The sequence below is a fragment of the Diabrotica undecimpunctata genome, chromosome 3 (assembly GCF_040954645.1).
Source record: "Diabrotica undecimpunctata isolate CICGRU chromosome 3, icDiaUnde3, whole genome shotgun sequence".
Classification (NCBI taxonomy): domain Eukaryota; kingdom Metazoa; phylum Arthropoda; class Insecta; order Coleoptera; family Chrysomelidae; genus Diabrotica; species Diabrotica undecimpunctata.
The window spans coordinates 31,359,652-31,380,841 of NC_092805.1; the positions used below are offsets into that span (position 1 = coordinate 31,359,652).

The following is a 21,190-nucleotide window of genomic DNA, read 5'->3' on the forward strand; positions in this document are numbered from 1 at the left end:
TTTCGCCAGGCAGTCGTTGGTGATGGCTCCAACCGTCGACTGTGGTATGACGCATTGTCCATAACAACGACAGAATTTGCTTCAAGGCTTGGTAGAATATTTGAAAACCAACCTTCGAATCTTTGAGCGTCCATTTCCTCATGGTAATCGTTGGTTTTCTTGGATTCGAATAGTAACAAGCCGTTGTCCAAAAAACCCGAATCGCTGCCTATATGTGTTATTATGAGCCTCCGTCCTTTACCCATTGGTGTTTTTAATTCTAATGAAAGCTCTTCAATGAAGACTTGTCGACGACTTTTAATTTCCAAATCTTGCCACACCTTTGAGACAGTATGACCTTGATTTAGCCAAGTTTCATCTAAATAGTATACTTTTCGTCCTTCACGACGATACTCTCGGATTTTTTGTAAGTAATTTCTCCGCCACAAAACAATTTCATCTTTTTCTAAAAGAACTGCTTTTTCCTGCTTCTTTTTATATATTTAATGTTCATTTGTTCTAATGTTGACGCAATAAAACACGTCGTGATATTTTGAGTATTGAATTATCGGAATTTATTTCAACTTCAACTTTCTTTAAGGTTGGGATTTCGTTCCGAAAAAAAAAGCATGGAATTTCCTCCGAATAGCATATTTGGTATGATCTTCAAGCTAAATGCGTTTTCTACCTCTGGTTTCAATGGTTTCAACAGGTCCATCATTCAATTTACCTTCACTTTGTTTAAAATTGTTTACAATTCTGTATACACTTCTCGTCGAAACTAGTATCGAGTATTCTACTCATCGTCATCACACCACTGTTTACTTCGATAGCAAAACAACTGAATAACTGACTAGCCGACTTTCACCGACTATCGCGGTTTTAGGGAGGTGTAACTATTACCTTCTAAACTAAAATTATTATTTATTGTAATTAACTCAAATTTATAAAACAATACTAAAAAGTAATGGGTTGTACAGCGATGTAGTTTTGGTTTCTTTGGGTTTTTCAAGGGAATATGTCTTTTGAATTTACTCACTGGTTTTTCTGCTGATGGTCTTTCCCTTTTTATATGTTCTGGAGCTCCAATAAGGCCTCTAATCACAGATAGCCGGAATTCTTTCAAAGACATACTTTTGGATTGGCTTCTAAGTTGAAATATAATGAATCCGTTTACAAGGCAAACATCCACAAAATAAAAAAATATTCTATGCCACCACTTATAAAGACTTTTTAGCATGTCAAAATTGTCAACATATCCCATATGTGAGTTGTAGAGCACTACCATTTGTGGACATGAAACCTCATTCAGAGTAGCGTCTTTTTGTCTTCTATTTACAACTTCGTTTGTTGCTGGATTTTGGTGATTTGCTAAAAGAATCACACTTCTGCGATCCATCCACTTCAACACAGATAGTCGATCTGTTGAAATACGGTAATCTGAATCTCCTCGATTCATTTGTTTGTCAGTTCTGAACTCTGGTAAATCCTTTCTTTTTTTTGAACGGTTCCACTTTCGTAAATTCCGTCCGACAATAAAGATATCTGAAGATCAATACAGTTGAAATAGTTGTCAAAGAACACTCAGTGGTGTTTATTTACTAAGTCCCTTGTTAGATCCTGTATGACTCGTTGTCCTAAGTTTTTTTCCTTGGAATTTCCCACTTTACCGGTATATATCTGAAACTCGCACATGAATCCGCTTGAATCTGCATGAACCCATATTTTGTAGCCACGTTTTATAGTTTTATTGGGCATGTACTATCGGATACTGCTTCGTCCTTTGAATCGTATCATAGACTCATCAATCGCTTGAAACTCATGTGGATTCAGTGCTGTAGAAACGTTTCCGTGAGTTTGGCGAGTAGTCGCACTTTGTAAAGTTTGTTACGTGACGACCAATAATCTCTGTAACTGGGCATTTCCTTTATACCCATTAATAAATTTACTCCAAGAAATGTTTTGACTTCGTCTTCTGTATTAGGTGTAGGTCCATTTCCTCCTCCGTGTTTTTGAATGTAATATAGATTGGTTTGAAAATACAAATAGGTAAATTAGATCCTCAGGAAATAGTTCCAAAAACACCTCTGTAGGGTTCTCTGCAGAATTTGGAATATTTGGGCTTGTAGTTTCAATAAATTGATTTGTTTGTGTTATATAACTTTCATTTTAGGTCCAAAATATAGAGTTATCTCTCTTTGTTAGCCATACTGCTAGAGGTACATCGTCTTCACTATCCGATTTTTGATTATTTGGAGTATTGGTTGTTTAATCTTGATTGTTAATTTGGTCTTCAAACACGATGAAGACATCCTCATTATTTCTTCTTCTACGGCACTACAGCCCAAAATGAGCCTTGGCCTCCTTTATTTTTTGCCTCCACCCTTGTCTGTCTGTGGCTGCTCTTCTCCATACACGGACTCCTAAAAGTGCTTGTGCGTCGCTGCTTACTGTGTCTTCCCAGCGCTTTCTTGGCTTTCCAACTGGTCTCTTTCCCTGCATTCTGGCGTTCAGTGCTCGTTTTGGTAGCCTATCCTCTCCCATTCGTATCCTCATTATTTAGTCGCCGAAATTCATCATCCAATTCATCTTCCAAGACGCCTTCAATATTAGAGACAATTGATTTCTGGTCACTTGGAATTTCATCCAATAAGGTGTTAACCTCGTTTTGAAACATATTTTCCAAATGCCTGAAGCTCCACTTTTGATTTTGCATATTGGCAGAATTCATATAGTAAGTGCACTGTGGTTGTGCCAGAATACCACATAAAAGACAGTGACAGTGAATCTACAAAAAAATTGAAACAGACTTCAAAAATATCACTTACCCGTAATTTTTGTAATTAATAATGATTGAATAAACAAGAAAACAATTACAATATGTCGCTCTGTCAACACCGAACGTCTGGTTCAAATGTGTGCTTGATTAATTATGTTATCCAGTCAATGTGATTTAATCAAATCGGTTCTAAACACGTTAGACAATAGGTATAATATAGGCAACCAATTTTACACACTGATATGACTAAAACTGATGGAAAATTTAAAAGAAATGTTTGTAAATGTGGTCATCTCAGCATACCGCCAGTCGTCAAAGGGTTAAATTTACAAATAACATGTTCAAAGTGTCATCCATTATTACGCACAATATTAAGTAGAATTATTACCTCAGAAAATGTTGAACGGAGTTTTCTTGTCGCCTGTGCTGCGTGGCATGTTGTTCCATCTTACTGAAAAAAAAACGGCCTAACGTAGGGTAACTAACCTCCCTAGATAATCTAGAAACGATAAGAACAATTGGAGAAAGGTAACGGCTCTTGAATAATAGGTGCTGGATGTCAATTGTTCTCAATGAAGTAAGGCCCAATAATTTATCGTCTGAAAACTCCGCATCACACAATCACTTTTAACTATTCTTCTTATAGTGCCTATCCGTTTCGGATGTTAACGACCATTACGGCAATCTGTACTTGGCACACTGAAAATATTTGTGGTTGTTGTGTTGAACCACGTACGTAGAAATCATTCGCCTTCCTGGTTCTCGTTTTCTTGTAAAATTAGTTGCAGCAATCCCTATCTTTCGCTGTTCCTCATGATGTGACGGAGGTATTCGATTTTGGCCGTTTTTATTGTCGTTAACATTTTTTTTTGTTTTGTATTCTTAATAAAACGTTTTGATCACTAACGTGGTCAGAATAAGATATCTTCAGGATTCGACAATAAAGCCACATTTCGAAAGCGTTAATTGTCTTGCAGGTAGCGTCTGTAGCGTCTGTGAGAGCAACACAGATCTTGCTTTCTCTATACTACATTTGATTTCTAGAGAATGGTAAAATTTTCATTGACGTTCGTACCAATATTCCTTCTATTCGTTGATCGTTCACACTGATTTGTCCAATTTGCTGTTCCTTCTTAGAGATCATCATACATTTTGTTTTCTTAATGTTTATGTTATGTAAGTCCATATCTCTGAATTACTTCTGTAATCCTATTCATTAACTCCTGGCTTCATAACTGTCAGCAAATACCACCGTGTAATCCGAGTATCTGATGTTATTGATACATTCTCTGTTAATTAGAATTCGGGCTTTCTCTACTGCTTCTTGAAATTTTTCCTTGGATATGTTGAACAGCTATGGTGATAATATACATTCTTTTCGGACCCTACGTTTGATTTTGATATCATCGGATTCTCCTGTCTCTGTACAGAAGACGATGTTTGATTAAAGTAAAGATTGCTAATAATTCTTAGATGACAGGGTTTATTCCAATATTTGTTAATAAATCCATTAACTTGTAGTGCTTTACTGCATCGCGTGCTTTATGGTAATCAACTATACAATGGTATTTCTTGCATCTCTTCTGGTTGTTGGAATCCTAAACATATATCACTATGAAAGGGACAATTCCAAGGAAATTTGATATTATTATGCAGCGAAGTAAGGATTCTACGACAGTATTTTGATTTTGCAGCCTAATCATCCATCCTCAAATATTGGATCATACGAATATAACATATGTTATTCGGCACTTCAACATGAAGTCCATAATTTGATTAAACAGACGTTCGTAATTTTCATTGTTATTCACTGTTTTACTTCGTCGAGTTTTACGTTTTTTGTTACACCATTCTTTGGTGTTGCCCAGAATATAAATGAAGAGTAAAATCGAAGGAAAATGGGATACAGTGGGGGATAATGGGGTATAAAAAATCCACATAGTGGATGTTATGGTTGGATATTAAAGTATTTTTTAGCTTTTCTAGTTTACACAGCTGTAGTCTAATTTTCGAGTGAAAATAAAGATTTTCTTGCAATGATTCAATATATCATTTTTCATTTAGATCAATTTGACTTATTTTCTGGTAATAGTTTGGTCCGTAGGAGCCATAACTCTAAATTAACCCAAGATATTTCGATATTGTGGAATAAATCATTATATTGTTTAAGTAGACTACTGGACATTGTTATTTATTAAGCGTTTAAAAATCTTCTTTAGATATATTACTTGAAGACTCTTCCTTTTTAGATACCAGCATTTCTGTTCAGTTTGCAAGGCAGCGATGAAGACTGGCAATATAAAACCGAACCTTCGGAAACGTCATGTTTGGCTTTCAAAGATGGACAATGTCGTTGGCCAAGGGGGAAAGTGTTGGGAGGTACCAGCACTATTAACGCGATGTTGTATATGAGAGGAGATAAACGAGACTACGATCATTGGGCGGAACTTGGCAACATTGGATGGGATTGGAATAGCGTACTCGAACATTACAAACAGTTAGAAAATATGCAGTATTTGCATGCTAGCGAACAGTATGGAAGCGATGGGCTCTTAAAGTTAACCAAGTATAATTCAGGTAATCATGTGGTTTTAAATTATGAATTGATAAAGTTCTTCTTAGAGCCTTCTTTACGTGCGTCACAGTTTTTCGATTTCTTTCAACTCTGTTGCTTTGACAAAGTCCTCGTAGACATACCGTCTCAGGACTCGCAACTAATGTAGAGTCATATGTCGCCCTGTTACCAATCCAACGGTAACTTTAACATCTTAACTGTAAATTAGACATAATGTAGATCAAATCTTATTTAATAATTTTTAAAGGGTTTTTACCCACATATTTAGTGGCTACATCCATGTATTAACTTGACACTGATGATGGAATATTTATTCCGAAAACGTTTTGTCAATGCAACATAGCCCAACTGGGTTTTTTATATACCTTTTTATAAAGGATTTTATTCAAAATATTTTCAATTAGAAAAGGAAGCTGGACAAACTTTATTTTTAATTTCTGCTGTTCGTGAAGTAAGTTTGAAATTATGCTGAAAATAAAATTGTTTTACCTACTGTTCAGCCTGTTGCTGAGGCTTTAGGAATTTCTTTGTCAACTATAAGACGATTGGATCCAAAAAGATTCTGATTCTTCCATCACAATGAGCGAATCAGTAGCCACTAGTCTTGTTCTCAAATTGGTAATAAATAAATGAATCGAATCAAATATCAAACATAATCGAATTAATTATCGAATTGAATCGAATCGTGTATCGAATCTAATCGATTATCTAATCAAATAAAATCGATTATCAAATAAAATCGATTATCGAATCGAAAAAACAAATCGATTATCGAATCGAAGCGATTACGAATCGAATCTAATCGCATCAATGATCGAATCGAATCATTATCTAATCTAATCGATTATAGAATCAAATCGAATCAATTATCGAATTGAATTGATTATCAGATCCAATAGAATCGATTTTATCGAATCGAATCAACTTTCCAATCGAATCAATTATCGAATCAAATCGATTATCAAATCGAATCGATTATCCAATGAAATCAAATTGAATCGATTATCCAATGAAATCAAATCGAATCGAAGAAATTATCGAATCGAATCTATTATTGAATCAATAAAATAAAATAAAATAAAATTTAAAAAATAAAATACAATAAAATACAATAAAATACAATAGAATACAATAAAATACAATAAAATAAAATACAATTGAATCGATTGTCGAATCGAATTGATTTTCGAATCGAATCGGTTATTGAATTGAATCGGAATCGAATCGAATAATCGAATTGTAATTGAATCGAATCAAATCAAAAATCGAATCAAATCGAATCGATTATCGAACCTAATCGGATCCAATCGACTATTGAATCTATTATCGAACCGAATCCATTATTGAATGAACTCGATGATCGAATCGAATCGATTATCGAATCGATTATGGAATCAAATAGAAATAAAATAAAATCAAATGGAAAAAAATAAAATAAAGTAAACTAAAACCATCGCTAAAAAAATTTGCAGTAAATCAGAACAACTTTATCAGAAGCTTTTAACCTTATACTTTTTTTATTTTTAGTAAATTAGAAAAAATGGAAAAATCATTTTTAAAACTTTATGAAAACAATTTAGATCTTATCAAAAGCTGATTTCTAAAAAAACTAACAAATATGGTTGATTTTTTAGTTCATAGTTGGTAATATTTAATATTACTATGTCCCTTTTTTAAATGCCACTAATATCGATTATGAAACATTAATGAAACATTTGAACTGTAAATTTGCCAGTTTAAGATGATTATCGATTTCTCGAGACTGACGGCGGATTGTGTAATTAAACTGCTTTTATTTGTTCATAAGTTTCTATCTTGGACCATACCAATATGAATCCCCTTAGTAAGCATGTCTTGCCTAAGATGCTCCCACTATATGTTCTTTGACCTTCCTCTCTTACTTCTCCCAAAAATGTGCAACTTAGCGATTCTTCCTACTAATGAGGAAATAGGTTGGACGTAACATAAGATATGAATATATGGTCCTACACAATGCAGAAGGAATCATATATTGTAAAAATATCAACAGATCTACAAACAGCAAACGACATGGAAGGTGATATTAATCAAACTGCAGATTTAATGTCAAAATTACAAAAGCAATATATGATAAATGGAGATGAATGAAAGAGGTCTATATTATTCATATGGAGGGATAATGTGTTATAGACAGATAGTGAGAACTTAACAAATCAATAAAATCATCTTTAACTGTGACAACTTTGCCTGTTATATAATTTTTTTACCCTACAATCTATAAATGAGAATTTTATGTTTTAGGTCATCCTATAACGCAAGCCATTACCGAGGCTAACGAACTTTTGGGATATCCTTTCCTTGCCGAAGAAAATCCTGAACGCCCTTTAGGTAGTGTAGTAGGATCGATGACTATATCAGAAGGTGCCAGAGAAAATTCAGCCAAAGCATTTTTAGGTAGGATTAAAGACAGAGAAAATCTATACTCTGCCCTCCACTCTTATGTCCAAAAAATAGTGATCGATCCAGAAACAAAATCAGCGAAAGCTGTTGAAGTTAAAATTGGAGAAAAACTAGTTACCTTGAAAGCTAAAAAAGAAATTATTCTCTCAGCGGGTGCCATTAACTCACCCCAAGTTTTAATGTTGTCTGGATTGGGACCTAAAAAACACCTCCAAGAATTAGGAATACCCGTCATCAAGAATTTACCGGTTGGACATAATTTGGAAGACCATGTAATACATATAGGCTTTGACGTCAGCCTAAAATTAGAGTCTCTTCTAACAAACAATAAGCTGGACACGATATACAAATATTTTAGGTACAACGAAGGAGAACTAGCTACCATTAGTATGACGAACCTTTTAAACTTCATAAATACCAAGAACGATTCCGCATATCCAAACATTTGTTATCATTATTTATTTTGCCCACCTTCTGATCCTTATTTACTTCCTGAAATTGCTAGAGCTTCTGGTCTTACAGATGAAATATTCTTGAGTAAAAAAGATGCCGCATATAGTAGACCGTTTCTTTCTTTCTATTCAACACTTTTGAATCCCAAATCGAAAGGGAGAATTATTCTCAGAAGTAAAAATCCAGAAGAGAGTCCACTCATTTATGCTGGGTATTTAACAGATCAGAACAATGAAGATATTGAAGTCATGTTAGAGAGTATCAGGTAAATTTAAAATCATCATTATCGTCATCGTCATCTTATTCATCGTCATGATCAATGAAATCATTGAATAATTACATCTTTATCTTTAAATTTTAGGTGATTATTATAGAGTTATCGAGAAAAATTCTAATTAAATGGCTTGGAACTTTAGCTACTCCAAAAAAATGACATTTTAATGACAAGAAAACTGACATTTTTAACTTGAAATAGAAACTGGACATTTTTATCTAAATTTTCAAAAGTTTTATTATGACAATTCAGTTCAGCAAATGGTATTTAACAATCCCAGAAATGAACTTTGATCAGATAAAAGGCATATATCGAGCACAGTTTAATTTAATCTTGCCCAAGTACTTTCGATCCCTAGATCATCTTCAGGGGCATCTGAAATAAGCCAAGAAACGTTTTTTTATAACCAAAGAAATTGATTAACTTCGATAAAAACTCGAAGTTTATGGTTGAAAAAAGGTTTTTATGTGATTAACGTTTATAGACTTACTTCGTCAATTGTGGCCTATCCGGCAAGAACAAGATGTCATAAACATATAAATGTACATTACACTACACTACAAATGGACAAACAAACACTTTAAAATTATTTAAGAAAGGCTACATTACTTTGTCCATTTGTAGTGTAGTGTAATGTACATTTATATGTTTATGACATCTTGTTCTTGCCGGATAGGCCACAATTGACGAAGTAAGTCTATAAACGTTAATCACATAAAAACCTTTTTTCAACCATAAACTTCGAGTTTTTATCGAAGTTAATTGTGCAATTAAGCGGCAGAGCATTCCAGAAAGAGGCTACAGTAGATCCATTTAACCCGGATGTTTTCGAAGAATCTGATTTCCTGACTTCGACTGTCAATGAAAATGTAGAAAACTTATCTACAAATGCCGAAGCTACTACATTAACACAAAGATCAACTTAAAATGTTGTTCCATGAAATGAACCGGAACCAAGTTCACCAGAATTAAGTGCAGGACCGGGTTGCAGACCCTGGGTATCACCAGTTGCAGTTTCAGACAATAAAAAGAAGAAGAGGCAAAGAAAAAAGAAAATTCCATAATCCTTACTACGACACCTATTAAGCATGCTTTAGAAGAAAAACAAGAAAGAAGAAAAGACACATTTAAACTAGTAGCAGTAAAAAGAAAAACGGCGCTAGAAGACCAAAGCATTGTCTTTAACTCCAAAAAAGAAAAAAGCTTAGCACGTATTTCTAAAGAGCTACTTTAAAAAAAATAAAATAACGAAGAAGAAGAATGTAAAAATGATTGAAAAAAGTAATCAAAGCAGCAATAGTGAAAGCGAGAATCAAGACGATTGCCTGTGCATTGTGTGTCATATCACCTATAAAGAAAGCAAATAAGGCGAAGGATGGATGAGAGACCAAACTTGCCATTGGTGGGTCCACGAAGAATGTGCGCGTGCAGTAGAGGACGATAATAAGTTCATCTGTGGATTGTATTTATGTTAACCATCTCCATTGCATTCTTATTTATTTTTAATATGGTGGACCTACTTGCCCCAACATATGGGGCATGAAGGACCACATGACATATGGAACCATTTTATTTTTTTTTTATTATAAATGTTAAAATTTATTTTCCATTTTGTAACAGAATAACATTTATATCATAGAGTTACACAGTATTTTTTATAGTTATAACATTTTGCTTCGTTGGTCCTCGCTGCCCGGGTCTCCCCTACTTGGCACAACAAAGGTATTTGTTTAAAAACCCGTTCAATGTGTTTCTTTTTAATACGCGTCTTTCGCTGAACTTTCGATATAAGTTTAGAAAAAAAATGTTAATTGAAAATTAAAAAAGTTATTCTATTTGTTTATTCGCTTAAAAATTGCACAGTTGTTGAACAAATTCCTTAGACTCTCCTATTGAACAAATTTCTAAATTCACAAATCATTATTCGCATACAGGAGCAGCTGGTATATGACAACAGCCCGAACTAAAACTTCACAGCCTATTTCAACTATGTAGTTTTTTATCAATAACTCGGTAGACAATTATTATGGTAAATAATTCCAATGGTGCATATCAGTTAATTCGTTGCATACTGGTGAATATCTCCATTTGACCTCCACTTGCACTAAACTACATAGTTTTACTGCTTATAATACTAGTACGTTATGAAAGTTGCCTAACGAATGGAGTTAATAATTTGCGAAATTTTATTAGAAGGTAACGCCACTTGCGAAGATACTAATTTGCATAATCTCGCACATCTGTCAATTTTAGGTGACTAGTCTGGTAAAAATACAGTAGCGTGCACTATTTACTAGATACAGCTAAAATATATATTAAATAAAGGTGTTGTTTTAATTTACACCAGTTTTAAATATATAATAAAAGATGAAAAATGTTCAAAACATTCAGTAAGATAAAAGTAAAGTTATTTGATGAGAGAAAAACAAATAATAATACCTGCGTAACACTTTATACAAATTCCTTGGACTGCAAAAGTCTTAAACGAAGAAGTGTTAAGACAAAATGGACATGGCAGAAAGCTTATAAACACAATTTAAATAAGAAAAACATCGTATCTGGGCCACATACTTCGAAACGATAAATACTCTCTTCTACACGTCATCATGCAACGAAGAGTAGAGGGAAGAAAAGGCTTGCGAAGAAAGAAGAAATCTTGGCTGAGGAATATCAGATATTTCACGTAGCAAAAGATAGGGAAGCGTTTAAAGAAGTGATCGCCAACCTTCGTTAGAAGACGGCACTATAAGAAGAAGAATACTTTGTACCTAAGTATACAAACTGTTTTGATTGTACGAAAGGATTATTTAGTTCTGGTACCAACGAAACAATATTGGATTAGGAAAAAAAGAAGTCAACATGAATCATTGAATCTCTAAGATCTAAATATAAATTTCAAAGGAGTCGATTGGTATCGTAGACCTTTCCACACTGTGCCCTTTGCGATCCTTTTGTCTATACTCTACATCTAACTTTAGCACAACAAAGAAAACCTATTATCCGATTAGGAGATATATTTATGATCTGGTCAGGCTCTAAAATGACCTGTTCCAGGTACTTACGACACTGGCAAACAATTGTCCTGCAGTTGCAGACAATATGTTCAGTCGTCGCCTCTGCATTATTGCAGAACCTACATTGTTGTTCTGTCCACTTTGCCCATTATACAGATGGTATTTAAGTAAGCAATGTACAGTACGAACACCTATGATTACTCTGAGTTCGGAGCATAAAGAGCAACAGGTTTTAATGATATTTTTGCTGTTTTTTGGCTTTTCCTAAGATTATTCAGGGGCATCTTTCACTAAGCCGGTTTTTGGTACTCTGCAAAGTGGCTCTGGTCCGATAAAAGGCGAATACTCCGTAAAGGAATTGTTAGCCCCTTGTTTCGCAAGATTAAAATCAATCTCATTATGATCAACAATTTCATTATGTTCTGGAACCCACAGCAAGTTGCGCCCCAATGGATTATTTGCAGTTCCAAGCTGTTATCTACTTACATGTTGTAAGAAGTACATGCTATAGACATAAAAGCCTTCAGTGTAACTTGATTGTCTGAGGCAATAAATATTTTGGCTGAATTGAGGTTTTAGGCACTCTAGGAAGCAGATGTTGCTCGTATAGTGCAGTAGGCTTAACCGCGGGTTGAGAGACAGTCAACTACATAAAGTTTTATAACTAGCAAGACAGAAAGTTTTAGTTGAAGCGCTCGCTATTGCCTTGGAACACGAAACAGCTAGTCAAACTTCACGATGCTATACGAGTACAAACCACTGAAGAAGACGACGATGAACATCTGGAGGAAATGGTAGGGAAAGTACTTCGACACCCGATGCCGAAAAGACCCAAAATGCTGATACTCTTTCGAGAGGACCATGCCGCGCAAATTGTAATCACTGTCTTAAATTAGAGGAACGATTGTACGTGAGACGAACCACCGCTATCAGTAGCTACAAGACACCCAAGCAGATAATCCATGTATAAAAAGAGTATTGGATTGGATGCGTCGAGGTGAGATCTTCTTGGCAAGACATTAGTGCATGTAGTCCAAAAGTCAAGTTCTACTGGAGCCAATGGAATTGTATCGTACTAAAAGATAATCTTCTGTTGAGAATATTCCAGATCGCCAACGTTCGGAACGGACAGGCACCCTAGGAAAAAGAGAATCTTTGAGAACCATCATGGTACAGAATCCAAGCTTCAGTTGATTGTACCTAAAAGTAAAGTCTCAGAAGTATTACGTCAGTTGTCTGAAACTTAGTGGACACTTTGGTATTGCGAAGACTCTGCAAAAGGTTCGAGAATGGATTTATTGGGTGAACTGTAAAGATGGTGTAAGAAGATGGTGCCGGAAATGTGAACTGTGTGCAACCAGTAGTGGTCTAGTTGGTAAAAAAATAAAAGTAGTAAAATCGTTACAATATGCTTAATGAATCACTAAACATCAGCACTTCAACTTGTACTGAATGTTTATGAAACTTTAAACTGGAACAAAGAAATTGAAAAGGTATATAACCCACCGGGTAAAACAAGCAGTGTACATGCTCATTAGGGATACAATTACTATGTGTACATCATCGATACTGGTCACATCTTAAATCTAAGATACGAAATACATTTTACGATGTATTCAAACAAAAAAGTACCAATTTCTTCAATGTAAATTTTGTGATAAATAAGTACATATTTTCTATAATCAATACTTTATTATTAATATTTTCTAATCAATATTTTATAATTAATATTTTATATCAATGTATATGTTTGTTTTCTTTTTTGATTAAATTGAACTAATTAGCAAGACGTGATTTGTTTTATATTTTTAGTGAATTTATAATGTTTTTGTTTCTATTATTCATTTTATTTCTGGCACTAGTTATGGCTATTTTGTTGAAAGAATTTTGATTTAAATATAAAATGAATGATAATTGAAGATCTTTAATTAAGTCGTATTGCTGCTTAAGGGCCAATAGATAACAGATCTTGTGACAGTGTATCCAAGAGAACTTGTTTTGTTTTAGATGACACATGTATTTGTTCGAAGTAAAAATTGTAAATATTTATTACTATAAAAGTAGACAGTGTTGAGAAGAAGACTAATCTTTATAAACTATTTTTAGTTGCCATACCTACAAGAATCCAAAAAAACTTATTCTTCCTTCTTTATGCTAGGCGAATTGTCTGCTGAAACTTCATTTAGCTGCATCAATATAAGATTATCGCTCCAACTTTTTCGGGACCGACCTATAATTCTCCGTCCCGTTGGTGATTTATCTCGAGCGATTCTCACCATTTTTCTTTCTTCCATTTTGCTAATACTCATCCGTTAGTAACGGCTGCCTCACATGTATTCCTTATGTTTTTACTTGTTTCGCTGTCTAGAAGAATGTTTCTATCAGTACCACGCTACGAAGTAACTTAATTTCTGTTGTTTCAAGCAATCTTTTCGTTTGTGTTGTTTCTGGTTTGGTTTAGTCTCTGCGGTGTACGTCATTATAGGCCTTATGGAAGCTTAAAAAAAATTACTGCTAGCTATTTTACTTCACTTGATTTAAAAGTTTTTATTTATTTCGTATAAATTGAATAATGGTGGGGCAGTACGGCAAGAGATAAGGGCTTGCGGCTCGGTGATACTCCTCCGGAAGGGCGTGACGCCTAAAAATACCGGATATATATATATATATATATATATATATATATATATGTATATATATATATATATATATATATATAAGTTGAATAATGAATTATTTGCAAAGAACCAACGGGTCGTGAATTATATTTTTTATGTTAGGTTTTTATCTGTTGTTATCAAAAAATTTAGTGACGACTATTAGCCCAGTCTGGTTATACAAAAATCATCGATTTCACGGCAAAATGTTTCGCAGATATCTAAAGCTTTTAAGACATAGGTGGGGGTTACTAGATGACGAATAGATAAAAAGATACTCCTATTTTTACCTTGCGTTTTTTTTAAACAATAATTTATGATCAGAATTTGATTTTTTATCTATAAGTTTTTTCCCTTATAATTTAACTAAACAATATTTATACCATTTTTTTATATCAAGAATATCTTTATTTTCCCGTTTTTTCAAGTAAAATTGATAAATAATTTACGGAGATATTTGCAAAAAAGCAGTTTTTTGCACAAATTTATAAATTTAATTAATTTTTTTATTAACAAAATAAAATGTTATTAATACATTTCACCATTGAGGAATTACCGTCCTTTAAACTTGTGCTAAATTTCCCCCTAATCGGTCAAATAGTTTAAAAGTTATTCAATTTGTTTATCCCTGGGACTAATTATTTAAACCATTGAACTTGCCCTATAAATTTCATAGGATTCTTTAAGACTTATACTATCTCAGAAGTTAAATGAATATTGAGTTTTCATCGAAATTATTTACAAAATAAACGTTTGAAAAAGGGGTATGTTTTTTACTTATAAACAATTGTAATAACTTCTATATTTTTTAAGCTACATACTTGTACGTACAACCATTAGATAGCTGGTAAAAAAACCCACATTTAACAAAAAAAAATAAACCTTCTATGAATAATAGGAACGAAGTTAGCGACAATTTTTTTGTTAATTATATCTCTATTGTTTATAAACATTAAGAAGTAAAATTTGCACAAATTTTGAATGAAAATCTAAACTTTATATTGAATTTTATAGCTATAAAATTCATCCAATTTTTCGAAACTTAAAACCTTTCGAAACGAAGTTACTTTCGAAAGATCGACATAGGAAAGTGGAGGGGAAACTGTTTTAGCTCCTCGCTGCAAAATTTAACGTTATGGTTACGGATTTATCATTCAAAAGCTTCAACAGTTATATAGGAATTTCATCAGGTCCATTTGCTTTTCCATTTTTAGCGTTTCTTATTGCGTATTCTGTTTCTTCTTTCAATATGTCTGGCCCAGTTGCATTGATTATCTGAGCTAAGTTGTTTCTATCGTCTTCAAATAATTCATTCAGGTATTCTGTCTATCTTTTTATTTTATTCTCTAGATCTACAATAATATTTCCATCTTTGTCTTTAAGTTTACCTATTTGTCATTTCTTTATGCTTCCTGTTATCTCTTTTACTTTTTTGTGCATATTGAACGCATCGTACTTTTTCTCATAGGTTTCCATTTCTTCACATTGTTGTTTAATCCACTCTTCTTTGGCTTCTTTTATTCTCTTTTTTATGTGTTTATTTATTTCTTTGTATTTGTCTGGGCAATTCTTCATCTTTCTTCTTTGTTCCATCAAGTCTAATATATCTTGTGTCATCCACCTCTTATTCTTTGTTGTTGTTTTTGTAAGATGTTTCTTTCCTGCTGTTTGTATAGCTGTATTTATGTACTTTAATTTTTGGTTAACCTTGTGTGTATCGTTAATTTGTTGCTGCACTGAACAGAGGTTTTCATTTATTTTTTCTCCTGTTTCTTGTCGTATATTTTTGTTTCTAAGTTTATTTAAATCTAGTGCCTTTCTGTGTGGTTTTCTAATCTTTTTTGGTCTCGCCTCTATCACAGTAACTACCGGGTTATGATCTGAGCCTATATCAGCTCCTGGGTACGTCTTAGTACATTTAACAGCATAATGATACCTCCTTGCTCTCATAATGTAGTCTATTTGATTTCTCACTATTTTTTCTTTTGTATGTTGTGGAGATGTCCATGTTTATAACCGTCGAGGAGGTAATTTGAAAAAGGTATTTGTTATTATGAAGTCTTCACTTTGCCAAAATTGAATCAATCGATCTCCTCTGTCATTTCTGTTTCCAAGCCCATAATTTCCTACTTGTTCTCCTACCTTACCTTGATCCACCTTGGCATTAAGATCGCCCATTAATATGTTAATGTATGGAAAGACTGACTTAATAAGTGAGAACAAACAACCTGCAACAAAAAGGTTCAGACCTGACAGTGAAGTCGAATAAATGAACCAAATTTTAACTTTTAAACCAATGTATGTAAAGAAAATAAAAAAAGTAAAGTTCAATAAACATTGCAAAATTGAATAAGGCAAGTGATGAAAAAATCGACTTATTTTATCAAAGCAGTAAGGCAGATTAGATTAATATTGTATATCATATTTGTAAGACAAATAGAATAAAAATCAATATTGTTAATTATAAAAATACAAACAATTATAATTAATATAAGGAATATAATAATATAATGTGTAAAAAATTACCTGACATTTAATTTATAAAATATATAAGTATTATTACATCATTGATATTAAATGAAAAAACATATGTTGATTTTCCGGGATTTTCCGAGATTTATGGGGGGTGAAAATTATGGCATCATTATTAATACTGCGACAGACTATTCGAGCAAATTAAAAAAAAGTAAGTATTTAGGGTGAATTTCAAATGGACTCAATTTTTCTGGCCATTTTTCTTTTCCCATATTTTCCGGCCAGTGAAAACTATGTAGTTATTCATATTTCGACGAGCTACCCCAGAATAAAAACAAGAGGCTTGCAGCTGCAAAGGAAGCCCAGATAATGTTAATTTTTCCTACTTGTTGCAATTTGAAGTTCCGATGCCGAAAAAAAAACGGAGCTGAAACAGATATCCTCTCCACTTTCCTATGTCGATCTTTCGAAAATACCGTCGTTTCGAAAAATTAGATAAATTTTATAGCTATAAGTTTCAATATAAAGTTTAGATTTTTATTTAAAATTTGTGCAAATTTTACTTCTTAATGTTTATAAACAATGGAGATATGATTTTTTTTAAAAATAGTCACTAACTTCGTTCCTATTGGTCATAGAAGGTTTTGTATTTTTTAATGTATGCTTTTTTATCAGCTATCCAATGGTTGTACGTACAAGTCTGTAGCTTGAAAAATATAAAAGTTATTACAATTGTTTATAAGTAAAAAACATACCCCTTTTTCAAACGTTTATTTTGTAAATAATTTCGATGAAAACTCAATATGCATTTAACTTCTGAGATAGTCTAAGTCTTAAAGAATCCTATGAAATTTGCTGAATGTGTCTAGCATCATGCATAGGGCAAGCTCAATAGTTTAAATAATTAGCCTCAGGGATAAACAAATTAAATAACTTATAAAATATTTGACTGATCGGGGGGAAATTTCGCACAAATCTAAAAGATGGTAATTCCTTGATGTTTAAATGTATTAATACCATTTTATTTTGTTATTAAAAAAATTAATAAAATTTATAAATTAGTGCAAAAAAACTGCTTTTTTGCAAATATCTCTGTAAATTATTTGTCAATTTTAATTAAAAAAAACGGAAAAATAAAGATATTCTTGACATACAAAAATGACATAAATATTGTTTATTTAAAATATAAGGAAACAAATTTATAGACAAAAAATAAAATTATGACCATAAATTATTGCTTAAAAAAAACGGCTATATGTTTTTCATTATGTTTTTGTGTTACAGATATGCTGAAAAATTAATCGAAACACCACCCTTTAAACAATACGACGCTCAACTGGTAAAACTAAACCTCCCGAACTGCGAGAAATACGAGTACCGATCAGACGACTACTGGAAATGCTCAATAAGACATTTGTCCTCAACGGTATATCATCCAGTTGGTACGTGCAAAATGGCTCCCAGCGAGGATGGTTATTCAGTGGTAGATTCTCGACTTCGAGTGCATGGTATAAAAAACTTAAGAGTGGCAGATGCTAGCATTATGCCGAAAATAGTTAGTGCCAATACTAATGCACCGTCTATGATGATTGGACATAAAGCGGCTGTGATGATAATGGAAGAGTGGAAAAACAAACACGAGGAACTGTAGAAACGTTTTGTGTAAATAAATTGTTTTTATTAAGATGGTATTTTTATTCTTCTTAATAGAAAGCAATATAAAATGTTCTAGATCTAGTACTACTTACTGACTTACTTTCCGTGTCCGGATTAATTCTTTAAATCTTATACTGCCAATACTCCGCCAATTAGGTGGTCTTATCATTGCCTAACATAAATCAAACGAGAATGCATTCTTGTCTCAAGTACATACAAACCAATAATATGTCAGAGTTCTGTATCAACCAACAGAATGGCTGAAGTCTGAGTTTATTGCACTTCCAAAAAAACCGGAAGCTAAAAAAATGCGAAGAATACCGTACGATAAGCCTCATGTGCCATCTCCTAAAACTGTTGCTAAAGATAATCCGTAAGAGAATTTATAAGCTGTGTGAAAGTCAAATTTCCCCCCACCAGTTCATGTTCATAAATGCTGTTGGTACGATAGAGGCTTTGTTCTCAATACAAGTCTTATTCCAAAGACGCAGAGACAACTGCGACGTATACGCTTGTCCGGTTGATTACAAGAAAGCGTTTGATCGAGTACAGCACGCCAAGATAATGTAAAATATTTGTAAAGTGAGGTTGAGAAAGAAGAAGAATACCCTGATGAAATAACCGCAGAACTTGGTTCAACACAACATCTGTGCAGCTTTTCTGCGCTGCTGCAGATGATCGCCTATATTTGTCACAGATAGACACACCAAGAAGAAGAAGGGATCTCCAAGCAGAGCTGTAAAAGATACTTTTTAAAAGTATCTAGATACTTTTAAGATACTTGAGGCAAAAAGTATCTTGAGATACTAAGTATCTAAGATACTTTTTTGTGAAAGTATCTAAAGATACAAAATACCGGAAAAGTATTTAGAGTAAAAATATCTTAGATACTTTTAAGTATCTAAGATACTTTTGAGTATCTAAGATACTTTTAAGTATCTAAGATTCTTTTAAGTATGTAAGATACTTTTATGTATCAAAGATACTTAGATGTTTTTCTAGTATCTAAGATACTTAGATACTTTTGTAGTAACTAAGATACTTTTAGGGTATAATATAAAGGTGCTCGGTACTCTACTACTATACAGTAGATTGTCGATACTTTTGTTTTAAAAACATTATTTTAACCCTTTAAATTATCACACAATTTTAGTTTAAGCCAGCAGGTACTTTGAAATGGTATACTTTGGGATTTGGGGTAGATAAGAAATCTATCGTTAAGTTATTACAAACTAATAACTATGTATTGAAAACAAAAATCCAACATTAAATTTTCAAAACAATATAAAATAAACATAAATTCGTGTGTTAAAAACAGCATAAGATGCATTATGCATTAAAAACAGAACATTTAACATAATTAAATTTTTAAACACAATAGGATAGGATATAAAAAATAGCAACATTTTGGTAGCTAATAACTAGTTAGTATAACCACTAGCTTTTAGTAAAACTAAATTTTCAAAAGTATGATCAGACAAGGCATGACGTCGGGGTGAATTAATAAAAGTTGCAAAAGAAAACATTCTTTCAACAGCTGCAGAAGAAGGTAATGGCGTATTGAACTTTTTAAATAATTGTTCTATAATATTATATTTTTTTAACATTTGTATGTTGGTTTCAGAATCGGCCAAATATTGTAATAGTTGCAGCTCAGCTTGTCGTTTATAATCTAAATCAGTATAGCAAGTGTTTTCGTTTTGCGTTTGAAGATCGGAGTATTCGGAGTTAATATCAAATTCAAAGAAGTCGTTTTGCATTTTGTTACTTTTCATTACAGTAGTAATGTTATTTGTACTTAAATCAAATTGTTTTAATTGTTCCTCATTTTCCTTCATAATTTTTATAGCTTCTGTAATTACCAAATCCTTAATTTCACTAAGGTCATTTTCGATATTTCTGATTCCTCAAAATGCAGTAAGCCAACGTGTTTTAAATAAACGATTAGTAACTGCAGCAATTATTGCAGATTGGTTAGTCAACTTAAGAAGTTTTTTAAATCTGGAGTTTAAAGATACTGTCAGAGCGTTCAAAATAGGTTCCACATATTTAAACTTATTGGTTTTAAGCTTTTCAATTTTAACAAACAAGCTTACGATTGATGGTAGAAGGAAACCGTAGTACATATTTTGTTCGCCTTGAAGAATGTCAAGTGCCAAGGCAAACGGTTTTAGTATTTGGCATAATTCTGCTAAATAATTTAGATCAGTATCTCTGAGCCAATCTTGTTTTGCAAAATTTAATTTTTCGTATAGAGATTCCAGTTTTTCTTTAGACTTAAGAATCTGGTTCAGAGCATCGAACATGGAATTCCAACGAGTCACACCCGGGTAACTTAAAGTATGTCTTAATACTTTTTTTATCACTTCAGCTGATTAGGACGACCTGCTTTTTTCCATATATGATTACACCTAGCTATTGCTTGTTCATGTTTTGATCTAAGAGAACTGGTTGAATTAATTATTTTCATAATATCAGTAGTTGTTATTAGGGCAAGTGTATGACTTGCACAACGTATGTGTTCAGATAAAGTAGGTATGATCAAATTATTGTCACTTAAATTATTTGAAAGGAGATAATTTTCGTTTTTAAATATGTCAGGAATATCCTCTTCATCCTCCAAAATATCTTCCTGATCTTCCTCAATGATGTCGATATTATCTTTTGGCATTTGTTGTTGACGTTCACCGTCGTCACCAGTGTAGTGTAAAACATTATTGATACCAAAAACACCAAATGCTTTGACAAAATTTGAGCCGTTGTCAGTAATTGTTGCTAACACTTTATTTGGATCTAGATTATAAGCAGTATGTATGTCTTCTAATAGTTCAGCTATACGGTCGTGTGTATGCGCTCCAGAAAAAATCTTCTACATGCTAGCGGTGCTGA

At 32.9% G+C, this 21,190-nt stretch overlaps 2 protein-coding genes and 1 long non-coding RNA gene across 3 annotated transcripts in view; 1 reads left to right on the forward strand and 2 right to left on the reverse strand.

Annotated features, from left to right (window-relative positions):
- Positions 1-21,190, reverse strand: part of Flo2 (flotillin-2) — a 372,138-nt gene that overhangs the window by 286,493 nt on the left and 64,455 nt on the right. The window lies entirely within an intron of this gene.
- The window catches only part of LOC140437885 (glucose dehydrogenase [FAD, quinone]-like), a 57,939-nt gene that overhangs the window by 2,517 nt on the left and 34,232 nt on the right, over positions 1-21,190 (forward strand). Inside the window, exons 2-4 of the mRNA XM_072527681.1 lie at positions 5,008-5,335; positions 7,614-8,490; positions 17,930-18,294. Coding sequence (XP_072383782.1) covers positions 5,008-5,335; positions 7,614-8,490; positions 17,930-18,294 — 1,570 coding nt within the window. The remainder of the gene's footprint in view (positions 1-5,007; positions 5,336-7,613; positions 8,491-17,929; positions 18,295-21,190) is intronic.
- On the reverse strand, positions 19,524-20,860 carry LOC140436637 (uncharacterized). The gene is made up of 2 exons (XR_011950298.1): positions 20,713-20,860; positions 19,524-20,438 (listed from the first exon to the last, which is right to left on the reverse strand). It is a non-coding gene; the product is annotated as an uncharacterized lncRNA (long non-coding RNA).